General features: G+C 44.1%; 1 protein-coding gene across 2 annotated transcripts in view; it reads left to right on the plus strand.

Moving 5' to 3' along the window:
* The window catches only part of unm_hu7910 (un-named hu7910), a 51,066-nt gene that overhangs the window by 28,416 nt on the left and 7,389 nt on the right, over positions 1–15,261 (plus strand). Inside the window, exons 5-20 of one of the 2 annotated variants that reach the window (XM_056299017.1) lie at positions 1,006–1,059; positions 2,217–2,324; positions 3,273–3,305; positions 7,027–7,062; positions 7,750–7,794; positions 9,378–9,410; positions 9,707–9,739; positions 10,543–10,578; positions 10,965–11,012; positions 11,116–11,310; positions 11,471–11,512; positions 11,700–11,785; positions 13,388–13,474; positions 13,767–13,917; positions 14,049–14,185; positions 15,194–15,261. The exon at positions 15,194–15,261 is cut by the window's right edge and continues 31 nt beyond it. In XM_056299017.1, coding sequence (XP_056154992.1) covers positions 1,006–1,059; positions 2,217–2,324; positions 3,273–3,305; positions 7,027–7,062; positions 7,750–7,794; positions 9,378–9,410; positions 9,707–9,739; positions 10,543–10,578; positions 10,965–11,012; positions 11,116–11,310; positions 11,471–11,512; positions 11,700–11,785; positions 13,388–13,474; positions 13,767–13,917; positions 14,049–14,185; positions 15,194–15,261 — 1,192 coding nt within the window. The remainder of the gene's footprint in view (positions 1–1,005; positions 1,060–2,216; positions 2,325–3,272; positions 3,306–7,026; positions 7,063–7,749; positions 7,795–9,377; positions 9,411–9,706; positions 9,740–10,542; positions 10,579–10,964; positions 11,013–11,115; positions 11,311–11,470; positions 11,513–11,699; positions 11,786–13,387; positions 13,475–13,766; positions 13,918–14,048; positions 14,186–15,193) is intronic. The other variant, XM_056299019.1, reaches the window with a different exon arrangement.

The following is a 15,261-nucleotide window of genomic DNA, read 5'->3' on the forward strand; positions in this document are numbered from 1 at the left end:
ACCTGTAGAACTGCATCACATACCTGTAGAACTGCATCACACACCTGTAGAACTGCATCACACACCTGTAGAACTGCATCACACACCTGAAGAACACTATCACACACCTGTAGAACAGCATCACACACCTGTAGAACAGCATCACACCTGTAGAACTGCATCACACACCTGTAGAACAGCATCACACTCCTGTAGAACTGCATCACACACCTGTAGAACACTATCACACTCCTGTAGAACTGCATCACACACCAGTAGAACTGCATCACACTCCTGTAGAACTGCATCACACACCTGTAGAACAGCATCACATACCTGTAGAACTGCATCACACACCTGAAGAACACTATCACACACCTGTAGAACAGCATCACACACCTGTAGAACAGCATCACACCTGTAGAACACTATCACACACCTGTAGAACAGCATCACACTCCTGTAGAACACCTGTAGAACACTATCACACACCTGTAGAACACTATCACACACCTGTAGAACACTATCACACACCTGTAGAACACTATCACACACCTGTAGAACAGCGTCACACCTGTAGAACACTATCACACACCTGTAGAACAGCAACACACCTGTAGAACAGCATCACACCTGTAGAACACTATCACACACCTGTAGAACAGCAACACACCTGTAGAACAGCAACACACCTGTAGAACACTATCACACACCTGAGGAACAGCATCACACACCTGAGGAACAGCATCACACACCTGAGGAACAGCATCACACACCTGAGGAACAGCATCACACACCTGAAGAACAGCATCACACACCTGAAGAACAGCATACCTGTGGAAGACATGGGGGACTTTAGGACTGTAGAACTTGTGGGTAACTTGGTCCTTCTATGAAAAGGGGATGATGTGTGATTGTGAGGAACAAGACAGTGTGTGTGTGTGTGTGTGTGTGTGAGATAGAGAGGGGGGAGGGGGGGAGATAAGGTGTCCGATTTTTATAAATGAACTTTAAACCAATCAACAGGTCTGAAAGAGACGGAAAGACCAACCGTGAGAGAGACACCTGCGGCTGACACAGGTGAGAATGAGCACACACACACACACAGACACACACACACACAAAGACACACACACACAGACACACCCAGTAGGTGATATAAGAAAATAGAGGCTTGTATTACCCGTTGGGATATCAGCTCTCACTGTCTGTTGTCCCCGGACAAATAAAGTGTGTTTTACCTGACACCTGAAACGGGCTGTCGGTGTTTAACCTCATTCCCAACCAGCAGCCAGAACCGGGACGTTGACCCGAGCCTCCACAGCAGGAGGGCTAAAGGCACTGCTGCCCTCCTGCTGTTCACCGTGGGCATGTCCCAAGCACGGTTTGTTGCCCCTGATGTGAGTCATTTAGTACCGAGTATCTGCTGGCGCCCCCCCCCCCCCCTCCCGGTCCGATACTTGTGTGTTCCTTGATCGTACAGCTGCACAGCGCACACCTCAAGTACATTACAGCTGTCAATCCCAGGTGTCGATGTTGACGGCTGAATAGCTCTGCAGTGCATCCAAGCTGTTCCTTCATAGTTCTTTTTTAACAAGATCACAAACTAAATAAACTTTTATACAGCTCTTATCCCAGTCCCACTTCGTGGCCCTCTTTGGTTTTCATTTCTTTTTCAGCCACATAACCAAATGTCTGTCGCTTCGGAGCAGCTTGGCCTGCGTTACCCGGCTGAACTCACTCTGTTGTGTTTTATTTGTTAGGCGTTGTGTCAGTTGGTAGTGTTGAACGCAGCCCCAGGAAATGCTTGCTTTGCAGACTTTACAAGTGCATGTTGGACGGCTTTAATCTACCAATTTAAAGTGTTTCCCAGCGGCACACGTTGTAGCTGCAGGTGTGCCAGAGTACGCTTCCCCGTCCAGCCACAAATTGTGCGCTGTGTTTATGACACCCGTGTGGCAGCTGATGTAAAACGAAGCATCGGGCTCAGGTTTGTGCTCAGTATAGCTGATAACGATCGGTTATACAAGGCCCCGATACCAGTCTTTCAGATCGGATCGAGACAACCTTAGTTCAGAGGCATGAATCAATATGATATAAATCAGAGCAAGAGGAACTAATTCAAATAGAAATGAGCAGATAGACGCTGTGTTTGATGACTCCCAGTAGGTCTCACTTTCCTGTGATGGCTGAATATTCTGGCAGCATTTCTTTATTTTTTATTTTTGTAATTAAAGGGACCAATGAGAAATCTGCAGAGCCTGGCTTTACCAGTGAACAGGCCTTAGAACCAGGGTGGGCAGGACCAGTAGAAGCCACCTCCCCCAACACTCTCGCTGCCACAGGTGGGTGGGTGTGTGTGTGTGTGTGTGTGTGTGTGTGTTTACTCACACAGCTGTATGCATATGAAGAAACATATCACATTAATCACATTTACATTCAAGGTTCCTAATGAATTGAACTTGCACACTGGATAAAGTGATGTGATTAAGATCACAAGCATGTAATCGGATTAAATCTGCCAGTTAGTCTGCCTGTCTCTCTGTTAATCATCATAATCAGATTAAATCTGCCAATTAGTCTGCCTGTCTCTCTGGTAATCATCATAATCAGATTAAATCTGCCAGTTAGTCTGCCTGTCTCTCTGGTAATCATAATCAGATTAAATCTGCCAGTTAGTCTGCCTGTCTCTCTGTTAATCATCATAATCAGATTAAATCTGCCAGTTATTCTGCCTGTCTCTCTGTTAATCATCATAATCAGATTAAATCTGCCAGTTAGTCTGCCTGTCTCTCTGTTAATCATCATAATCAGATTAAATCTGCCATTTAGTCTGCCTGTCTCTCTGTTAATCATCATAATCAGATTAAATCTGCCAGTTATTCTGCCTGTCTCTCTGTTAATCATCATAATCAGATTAAATCTGCCAGTTAGTCTGCCTGTCTCTCTGTTAATCATCATAATCAGATTAAATCTGCCAGTTAGTCTGCCTGTCTCTCTGTTAATCATCATAATCAGATTAAATCTGCCAGTTATTCTGCCTGTCTCTCTGTTAATCATCATAATCAGATTAAATCTGCCAGTTAGTCTGCCTGTCTCTCTGTTAATCATCATAATCAGATTAAATCTGCCAGCTAGTCTGCCTGTCTCTTTGTTGATCATCATAATCAGATTAAATCTGCCAGTTATTCTGCCTGTCTCTCTGTTAATCATCATAATCAGATTAAATCTGCCAGTTAGTCTGCCTGTCTCTCTGTTCTGCATTCCTATTCATTTAAATCTGACCTTTTTAGAGAGTATCTCCACACCTGGTGAAGATGAGGAAGGTAAATTAAACAATTAGTTTTTTCCTCTGTGTGTGTGTCTGTGTGTGTGTGTGTGTCTCTGTGTCTCTCTCTCTGTGTCTACCAGTCTTCCTCTTCCTTAATTGTCCATCTTTGAACTTTTGGGGCCTTTTATAATTTACTGTTACGTTACCAGTCTGTCAGCCTTCATTATGCAGGACGCATTGATGATAGTCATAGTAGCAGCAACACGGCTGTGGTTATTGATGACTGACAGGTTATGACTGACAGGTTATGGTTATGTGGTTATTGATGAGTGGCAGGTTATGACTGAAGGGTTATGGTTATGTGGTTATTGATGAGTGACAGGTTATGACTGACAGGTTATGGTTATGTGGTTATTGGTTAGTGACAGGTTATGACTGACAGGTTATGGTTATGTGGTTATTGGTTAGTGACAGGTTATGACTGACAGGTTATGTGGTTATTGATGAGTGACAGGTTATGACTGACAGGTTATGGTTATGTGGTTATTGATGGATGACAGGTTATGACTGACAGGTAATGGTTATGTGGTTATTGATGAGTGAGAGGTTATGACTGACAGGTTATGGTTATGTAGTTATTGATGAGTGACAGGTTATGACTGACAGGTTATGGTTATGTAGTTATTGATGAGTGACAGGTTATGACTGACAGGTAATGTTATGTGGGTATTGATGAGTGAGAGGTTATGACTGACAGGTAATGGTTATGTGGTTATTGATGAGTGACAGGTTATGACTGACAGGTTATGGTTATGTAGTTATTGATGAGTGACAGGTTATGACTGACAGGTTGTGTTTATGTGGTTATTGATGAGTGAGAGGTTATGACTGACAGGTTATGTTTATTTGGTTATTGATGACTGACAGGTTGTGTTTATGTGGTTATTGATGAGTGAGAGGTTATGACTGACAGGTTATGTTTATTTGGTTATTGATGACTGACAGGTTGTGGTTATGTGGTTATTGTTGAGTGACAGGTTATGACTGACAGGTTATGACTGACAGGCTATGGTTATGTGGTTATTGATGAGTGACAGGTTATGACTGACAGGTTATGTGGTTATTGATGAGTGACATGTTATGACTGACAGGTTATGTGGTTATTGATGAGTGACAGGTTATGACTGACAGGTAATGGTTATGTGGTTATTGATGAGTGGCAGGTTATGACTGACAGGTTATGGTTATGTAGTTATTGATGAGTGACAGGTTATGACTGACAGGTTGTGTTTATGTGGTTATTGATGAGTGAGAGGTTATGACTGACAGGTTATGTTTATTTGGTTATTGATGACTGACAGGTTGTGTTTATGTGGTTATTGATGAGTGAGAGGTTATGACTGACAGGTTATGTTTATTTGGTTATTGATGACTGACAGGTTGTGGTTATGTGGTTATTGATGAGTGACAGGTTATGACTGACAGGTTATGACTGACAGGTTATGGTTATGTGGTTATTGATGAGTGACAGGTTATGACTGACAGGTTATGTGGTTATTGATGAGTGACATGTTATGACTGACAGGTTATGTGGTTATTGATGAGTGACAGGTTATGACTGACAGGTAATGGTTATGTGGTTATTGATGAGTGGCAGGTTATGACTGACAGGTTATGGTTATGTAGTTATTGATGAGTGACAGGTTATGACTGACAGGTTGTGTTTATGTGGTTATTGATGAGTGAGAGGTTATGAGTGACAGGTTATGTTTATGTGGTTTTTGATGAGTGACGGGTTATGACTGACAGGTTATGTTTATGTGGTTATTGATGAGTGACAGGTTATGACTGACAGGTAATGGTTATGTGGTTATTGATGAGTGACAGGTTATGACTGAGAGGTTATGTGGTTATTGATGAGTGACAGGTTATGACTGACAGGTTATGGTTATGTAGTTATTGATGAGTGACAGGTTATGACTGACAGGTTATGTTTATGTGGTTATTGATGAGTGACAGGTTATGACTGACAGGTTATGGTTATGTAGTTATTGATGAGTGACAGGTTATGACTGACAGGTAATGGTTATGTGGTTATTGATGAGTGAGAGGTTATGACTGACAGGTTATGTTTATTTGGTTATTGATGACTGACAGGTAATGGTTATGTGGTTATTGATGAGTGACAGGTTATGACTGACAGGTAATGCTTATGTGGTTATTGATGAGTGACAGGTCATGACTGACAGGTAATGGTTATGTGGTTATTGATGAGTGACAGGTTATGACTGACAGGTTATGGTTATGTGGTTGTTGATGGCTGACAGAAGGAGCTGTAGTAGTGATCTGGTTGGGAACCCTAGATTGAATCTGTCTGAAGTTCAAATCAGCCACAAGACAACTCGTCTCAGGTCCAGACTGCTGCCTCCTTCATAGCAGTCAACAATGAAATTAAACCAACCTTCATTCACATGTCAAGAGCTCCCAACCTGAGTGAATATGTCATCTAGAACCCATGTGTCACACCAGATGACCCTGAGAAAGTGTCGCCACTCCTGTTTAGAGCAACAACGAGGTGCCAGGTGCGACCTCTGTTGTATGAAGGCTGGCCTCCTCTGGGTTGGTTCATACTCTGCTTCTGTAGGGAAAACATGTTCATTCCTCCAAAGCCGTCTCATCGCAGGTGAAGCTGCAGCAGGACCCACGCCCCATTTACATGGTGGACCTTCAGCTGATACCGATGTCCCGGTGGAGTTTGGAGTCTGCAGCTTTTCATTCCAGCCAGACAGTGTCCCTCCCTTCTTAAAGAGCCTCTAACGAGACAGGGAGGAACCAGGGACACTTCGTTTGTCATTTCACCTCATGTACTTGCGCACATGAAGGGAAACGACATGCCGTTTGGCCCAGCCCACAGCAGCACAACATACACACAAACACACAGTCAAGAACTACAAGGACACACACATTCAGACTAACACATGTATCCAAGCTAAACAAACAAAAACATCACTGTCCACTGGGCTAGCAGTTAGCTTAGCCTGCCCGGATTACGCGTCCTGTCAGACCGCCCTCGCTGTTATCTCCTCGTGCACAGCTCTGGGCAGGGGCCGCGGTCCCTGGGCGCAGCAGACCAAGCCCTCCCAGCCGATCCAGCGCCAGCTCTCCCAGCCAGACACCCTGGACACACCTCCCCACACTCCACACGCCAACATCAGAAACACCAGTCAACGCCAGGTGAGGCCGCCGCCACACCGCCCTCGGTGTTCTCGGCACTGCCAGTCTGCATGGGCTAGCAGTTAGCTTAGCCTGCCCGGCTTCCGCAGCCTGTCGGACCGCCCTCGCTGTTATCTCCTCGTGCACAGCTCTGGGCAGGGGCCGCGGTCCCTGGGCGCAGCAGACCAAGCCCTCCCAGCCGATCCAGCGCCAGCTCTCCCAGCCAACAAGCGAAGGACAAAGGACGGACCCGTCACTGAAACCCACTGGTTTCCTGTCTGGTTGGAATGAAAACCTGATGGTTCTCCCGGCACCTGGTTCATGTCGCTAAACAGCGGTGATGTTGTGTGACTGTTCAGCCTTTTCACTTGTCTGGGATGAAAGTCCATGCTGTGTCTGTGTTGCCGTTCACCACGTTCACCACGTGTGCTGTGATGTGTGATTGCGCCTTTGCATCAGTCTGTCCTCACTTTAAGCCTTGCTGGAGAGCAGCACCACATTAACGTCTGTCATGTGTCCGTAATGAATCTAACATGGTTGCCTTGCCTCTCTCTGCCTACCAGTTTATGGATCTCAGGATGTGGAATTTGATATCCAAGGTTTGTCCTGTCCCTCATTCAGATGACAAGCTGCTGCATGTTATCCATCTCCCCGGCAACCGTTGTACTCAGAGCTTCTCTTCTGTCTTGGTCTGGTGCATGCTGCTGAGATGGGCGGTTGGCTGTCCAGTCCACTCTTTCATGTGTGTGTGTGTGTGTGTGTGTGTGTTGTATCTGGGAACATGACTGCATCCACGTATGGACTATGGCAGAAGACTACAGACTACCACTACAGACACAGCAACCAACAATATTTCCAACATGGAGTCACAGTACATGGAGGACTGTACCAACAGTACCAGCTCTGCATATCACAAGCCATGTCACATTAACCACCAGTCAGGAGTGATGTAACACTAACCTCTAGCCATCTGCACCACCAGAAGTCACGTAGCATTAGCTTGTGGTCCTGTCTGTGGGTTTTGGTTTCTATTGGTTGTTGGTTGTCGTGGCAGCATCACAGCCTGTCTGTGTGTCTCTCATCAGCTGGTTGTTGCCTTCAGTTAATCTTTACTCATTCTCACCTTCACATCTGCCTGGCCACGCCCACCGTATTACATACACTTCCTGTGTGTGTGTGTGTGTGTGTGTGTGTGTGTGTGTGTGTGTGTGTATGTGTGTGCGTGTGTGTGTGTGTGTGTGTGTGTGTGTGTGTGTGTGTTCTCTAACCTCTGTGTCTCTCTCCAGCGGCGGTCCCTCTCCCTGCGATGGTGGAAGATGAATTTGTGGCAGGTTAGTTAAAAAGAGTGTGTCAATACATTCCTGTTAAACAAATGATAATTATTATCATTAATATTATTGTTATTATTATTATTATTGTTATTGTAATAATGACAATTGTTGATGATTAATTACTCTATTTATATATATTATAATATATGTAACTAGAGTAATTAATCAGTAATTAATAAATTCATTAATACATTTTACAACAAGTAGTATTATAATTAATAATTATTATTGGTTAAAATAATTTACTAATAATAGTTACTAATAATAATAAAAACTTAATAATTAATTTACATTAATAACTATATTAATTATTAATCAATGAATTAATCTCAGTAAGAGGCCAGTGGTGTGGATACAAGCTGTTCTGTTTGTGTGATCCCCCCCTTTTTTTCAATATATGTTGGGTGAATTTGAACTACAAGAAGGTATGAATGTTGTGTGTGTGTGTGTGTGTGTGTGTGTGTGTGTGTGTGAGTCTGCCAAGTGGCAACCTGTTTGGCGTGCCTATTGCATGCTGGGATTAGATTCTAGCCCCACCGGGACTAGCAATTGAGTCAGACAGGTTTAGTAAGTGAACAAATGAATATAAATCGTTTGGCCATTACAAGGACAATTTGTGAGACCCGTTGTCACATGATGGTGATGATGATGATGGTGAAGATGATAACGAAGATAGTTATCTCTCTCTGGAGACCAAACTTGTAATTTCATAGAAAAGATGACATCCTAGCGTTCTGCCTCATCACATTTTGATAATTCCAGTCCTGAGGAATTTGAATTAGATTCAGTTATTCATTCCTTCATTCCTTCATCCCTCAGTCTCATCAGTACCATTATTCATTCCTTCATCCCTCAGTCTCATCAGTACCGTTATTCATTCCTTCATCCCTCAGTCTCATCAGTACCGTTATTCATTCCTTCATCCCTCAGTCTCATCAGTACCGTTATTCATTCCCTCATCCCTCAGTCTCATCAGTACCGTTATTCGTTCCTTCATCCCTCAGTCTCATCAGTACCATTATTCATTCCTTCATCCCTTCATCCCTCAGTCTCATCAGTACCATTATTCATTCCTTCATCCCTCAGTCTCATCAGTACCGTTATTTATTCCTTCATCCCTCAGTCTCATCAGTATCGTTATTCGTTCCTTCATCCCTCAGTCTCATCAGTACCGTTATTTATTCCTTCATCCCTCAGTCTCATCAGTATCGTTATTCGTTCCTTCATCCCTCAGTCTCATCAGTACCGTTATTCATTCCTTCATCCCTCAGTCTCATCAGTATCGTTATTCGTTCCTTCATCCCTCAGTCTCATCAGTACCGTTATTTATTCCTTCATCCCTCAGTCTCATCAGTACCGTTATTCATTCCCTCATCCCTCAGTCTCATCAGTACCGTTATTCGTTCCTTCATCCCTCAGTCTCATCAGTACCATTATTCATTCCTTCATCCCTTCATCCCTCAGTCTCATCAGTACCGTTATTCATCCCTTCATCCCTCAGTCTCATCAGTACCATCACAAATCCTAAAGTCAATGTTTCGGTGGCTTTGGAATAACGGCTTCATGTTGAATATTTCTTGCAGATTATCACCACGTGGACAGTGGACACCCATATGGTCAGTACATCACCCCACCTACTCTCTCCATACCTCCACACATCCATCTGACTCTCCCTTCCTTCCCCGATACATCTCTTTCTCTCTTCCTCTGTCACTGTCTCTCTTTCTCTACAGTGTCTCTCTCGCCTTCGCCACCTCCCTCATCCTCTGTCATTGTCTCTTTATCTTTCTCTCTTTCTCTCTTTCTCTCTCTCCATCCTCTTTCCACTCTCTTGTCTTCTCTCCAAATCTTGCTTTGCTGGGTGTGTAGACGGTCTGGAGGGTGTCTGACGTCTGTCGTCTCTCTGTTTCAGAGAAGGAGGAAAACGCCATTGACACCACTGGAGGTGAGACGTCAAAGCCTCACTATGATTCAAGTGTCCACCGGTGATGTTAAGTTAGAAAACTTTTTATAACACTTGTTCAGACTCTTTCTACATCTCGACAGCTATCAAGTAAGTAGATGCCCTGAGAAATAAAGTCGGTCTGCATGGCTGCCAACATGCAGAAAACACAGACAGAACTTTTTGTCTGTACCTGCTCCTCATCAGCCAATCAGGAGAGGTCTTTGCAAGCCGGCATCTCTATTGGTTCATACTGGCTGTCGTGCAGCTCTTAGGCAGAAATGAGGGGGCCGGGGCGTCCTCAGGGTAGCGTAGCAGTCTACTCCATTGTCTACCAACACAGGGATCACCGGTTCGAATCCCCGTGTTGCCTCCGGCTTGGTCGGGCGTCCCTACAGAAACAGTCGGCCATGTCTGCGGGTGGGAAGCCGGATGTGGGTATGTGTCCTGGTCACTGCACTAGCGCCTCCTCTGGTTGTTCGGGGCGCCTGTTCAGGGGTGAGGGTGAACTGGGGGGAATAGCGTGATCCTCCCACGCGCTACGTCCCCCTGGTGAAACTCCTCACTGTCAGGTGAAAAGAAGTGGCTGGTGACCCCACATGTATGGGAGGAGGCATGTGGTAGTCTGCAGCCCTCCCCGGCTCAGCAGAGGGGGTGGAGCAGAGACCGGGACGGCTCGGAAGAGTGGGGTAATTGGCCGGGTACGACTGGGGAAAAAAGGGGGAAATTTTATTAAAAAAAGAAGTAGATAAAAGAGTGAAATTTGTCATCCGTGTGAATGAGGTTTGTTTGATCTCTGGTTTCAGTGCTGCTAGCAGAGGAGACACCAGAGGAGACTGTTGGTGAGTCAGACAGACACCAGCTAGCATCCACTCACCAGCTAGCATCTGCTCTTTACACGGCTATGTCTGCTGTTGTCCTTTAATGTAGCGCCGCTTACTTCACTCTCACTGTACCTTAGGTTTAGTTTAGTTTTAGTGTTGGTGTTGGTGTCAGCTTAGTTTAGATGAACGAGAGAACGACAGCCAACAGACACAGATGACATGAAGAAACAACTTCCAGTGAGTTTAAGTAGTAAAATGTTTAGCAGAATTAGCTCTGGGGGCTAACTGTGGGAATGGTGAGGATAAACAGTGGTTGTTTCTCATACTGTGTGATGTTAGCCCTAGTAGTGGCTGGTTATAATACCGCAAAGTCATGAGTCATTTTATTTCTCTTCGTTATGTAGTGGCGTCAGAACAACACCTCACGAGCTCCACATTTACACAGGAAGCGGGTAATGCTTACATCTGACATCTCCGTCTGGCTGTCTGCCTGTCTGAGAACCTGTCTGACTGACAGTCTAACCACATTCTGGGATTTATAATCTCCTCTCTTAGAATCTGAGCCAGAAAAATCGAGTGAGCCCCAAACAGAACCGGCAGTAGAACCAACTGACCAAGAGATAGAACCCTCTGACCCGCCTCACAGTCAGCCACCTCCAGAGAAAAAACAGGTAGAACCCTCAGCAGAACCACAACCAGAACCACAAGCTGGGTCGGTCAGAGATACAGAGAGTGGCACCAAGGCACAGGGTGAGAAAACATGCACACTTATACATCTAAACACACACACACATTCACCAGTTCAGCGTTCAGAAACTCCTGTAGATTTGCTTCACTTGGTTGAATATGAACAGCGAAGGTTTGCTGTAATTATGAGGGGAAAATATTTTCTGTCCTCTTCTGTGTCCAGGAGCCACTGAGAGCCCAGCACAAGAGAAAACCAAAGAGAAAGGTAAAGACTCTAGTTACTCCATCTGTAATGTGTATTGATATATATTCTCTGTTGTCTCTATTTGTCTCCATTGGTTTTAAGGATTTTCCTCCCTTTTCCTCCTTTCTCTGTTCATCTCTGTTTGTCTGTCTCTGACTCGTACATGTCTCTCCCTCCCTCCCTCTCTCCGCTATTGTTTTTCCTACAGCAAAGACTAAGAAGCCCAAGATGTTCAATAAGTTTGATAAAACCATCAAAGCGGAGATTGAAGCTGCAGAGAAACTTCGTAAAAAGGTAACCGGATGAAACTCAAAGCAACCAAACTTTACCAACACAGGATGTGATGTCAAACTCCCTCTGCCATGTCACACTGAAGACCAACTCAGGCATCTAGTTTATGTCTTCATCCATGCTAGAGGGCATCAGGATACACGGCAGTCGATTTTGTGGTCCATGTGACAGTCAGGATTTAACTACCAAAACCAGTACCACTTATTAAACTACCTAAACCAGTACTACTGACTAACTACCCAAACCAATACCACTTTCTAAACTAGCTAAACCAGTACCACTTACTAAACTACCTAAACTAATACCACTTACTAAACTACCTAAACCAATACCACTTACTAAACTACCTAAACCAATACCACTTACTAAACTACATAAAGCAATACCACTTACTAAACTACCCAAACCAATACCACTTACTAAACTACCTAAACCAATACCACTTACTAAACTACATAAACCAGTACCACTTACTAAACTACATAAAGCAATACCACTTACTAAACTACCTAAACCAGTACCACTTACTAAACTACCTAAACCAATACCACTTACTAAACTACATAAAGCAATACCACTTACTAAACTAGCTAAACCAGTACCACTTACTAAACTACCTAAACCAGTACCGCTTATTAAACTACCTAAACCAATACCACTTACTAAACTACCTAAACCAGTACCACTTACTAAACTACCCAAACCAATACCACTTACTAAACTACCCAAACCAATACCACTTACTAAACTACCTAAACCAGTACCACTTACTAAACTACCTAAACTAATACCACTTATTAAACTACCTAAACCAATACCACTTACTAAACTACATAAAGCAATACCACTTACTAAACTACCTAAACCAGTACCACTTACTAAACTACATAAAGCAATACCACTTACTAAACTACCTAAACCAGTACCACTTACTAAACTACCTAAACTAATACCACTTACTAAACTACCTAAACCAATACCACTTACTAAACTACCTAAACCAATACCACTTACTAAACTACCTAAACCAATACCACTTATTAAACTAGCTAAACCAGTACTACTGACTAACTACCTAAACCAGTACCACTTACTAAACTACCTAAACCAATACCACTTATTAAACTACCTAAACCAGTGCCACTTACTAAACTACATAAAGCAATACCACTTACTAAACTACCCAAACCAATACCACTTACTAAACTAGCTAAACCAGTACCACGTATTAAACTACCTAAACCAGTGCCACTTACTAAACTACATAAAGCAATACCACTTACTAAACTACCCAAACCAATACCACTTACTAAACTAGCTAAACCAGTACCACTTATTAAACTACCCAAACCAATACCACTTACTAAACTAGCTAAACCAGTACCACTTACTAAACTAGCTAAACTACCTAAGCTAAACTACCCAAACCAGTACCACTTACTAAACTAGCTAAACCAGTACCACTTACTAAACTAGCTAAACTAGCTAAGCTAAACTACCTCCTTCGCTGGTGTTTAGCTGGTTGTGGTTGTCGGTAAAATAGAACACTGTCTTGGTACTGGCCTCTTTAGTCTTTGTTACTGACATGTTCCCTTCTTTCCTCAGGGTAAAGTGGAGGAGGCGTTGAGAGCGTTTGATTTGCTGGTGCAGCAGTACCCACAGAGTCCTCGCGCTCGCTTTGGCAAAGCCCAGGTACTGAAGACCCCTGGCCCTTAACTACTACTACTACTAACTCCACACTACAGTATTACATCTGCAGGATGAGTTGCTCTCCCCCTTGGTACGGTGCTGAGAGCACAGTACTGAGAGCTAACCTGTTATTATTAGCCTACTGTTGTTGTGTTATCGCACCAAAGTCTTCATTTATTTGTTAAGTGGTCACTACTGACGTCATTAGTGGAACTCTTTATGATTGTGTGTGTGTGTGTGTGTGTGTGTGTGTGTGTGTGTGTGTGTGTGTGTGTGTGTGTGTGTGTGTGTTTAGGCAGAGGATGACATGGCAGAGAAACGTCGTAGTAATGACCTGCTCCAGAAGGCCATAAACACCTACAGAGAGGCAGCCGAGCTCCCAGATGTGACCTCTGACCTTCTCCGCACCACCCTTAAGAGACGAGCAGAGAGACAGCAGTTCCTCGGTAATACAGCATGTCCATCTGTCTGTCTGCCTGTCCGTCCGTCTGTCCATTCATCCATCGTCCTACCTCTCTCTGACTTTGGTGACTTCTGTCCCATTCACACATATGCCTTTCACACCTCTCTCTCTCAGGCCGGATGCGAGGGGCTCTGGTTACCCTGGAGAAGTTGGTAAACATCTTTCCAGATGACGTCACCCTGAAGAATGACCTGGGCGTAGCCTACCTGTTGCTAGGAGACAACAAGGGAGCCAGGAAGGTCTACGAAGAGGTAAAAGACAGACAGATATTTGGATGGATGTATGAATTGTTGATCGGTTGTGGATTTGAGCAGTCCTGCAACTGAATAAATGTATTTGTATTTTTTTTATTTAAGTTTTTATTGAAGTTCCTTTAAGGGAAATTAATAAAAAATGAACAAGTACAAAAACAAAAAACATAAACAAGAACTAAAACAGCAATAACGTTATAGCCAGCAAACATGAATGAATCATCCTGGTACAAACATCCAGGAGGACTTCGTGTTGTAGTGTTTTGCTTTGGGACAACAATGCAACCACACAGAACCCACCACACACAGAACCAACCACACAGAACCCACCACACACCGGAACCAACCACACAGAACCCACCACACACCGGAACCAACCACACACTGGAACCAACCACACAGAACCCACCACACACCTGAACTAACCACACAGAACCCATCACACACCTGAACCCACCACACACCTGAACCAACCACACAGAACCCACCACACACTGGAACCCTCCACACACCCGAACCAGCCACACAGAACCCACCACACACCTGAACCAACCACACAGAACCCATCACACACTGGAACCAACCACACTGGAACCCTCCACACACCGGAACCAACCACACAGAACCCACCACACACCGGAACCAACCACACACTGGAACCAACCACACAGAACCCACCACACACCTGAACCAACCACACAGAACCCACCACACACCTGAACCATGCTGGTCCGACAGACCAGATCAATGTGAATATTCTCTACCAGGTTCATGTATGTCTTTGTATTTTATATGGAAGAAGTTTGTGTTGTTGACAAAGGAATTTTCCCGTTCGTCACTGACACCTCTGTCTGTCTGTGGAGAACGGATTGACACCTGTCAGTCACTTTAACTGACAGCAGGTAAAGTCAGAGAGATTGAATTGTAAAAGGCCTCCACTGTGTCATTACTTGTTTGATTACTTGTTTGATTACTGATTGGCTGTTGTATCCTTTACTCCGCCTCCAGGTCCTGGCAGTTGCCCCTAGCAACGGCTTTGCTAAAGTTCACTATGGTTTCATCCTCAAATCTGAGAA

This window comes from Lampris incognitus, chromosome 19 (genome assembly GCF_029633865.1).
Source record: "Lampris incognitus isolate fLamInc1 chromosome 19, fLamInc1.hap2, whole genome shotgun sequence".
Taxonomy (NCBI): domain Eukaryota; kingdom Metazoa; phylum Chordata; class Actinopteri; order Lampriformes; family Lampridae; genus Lampris; species Lampris incognitus.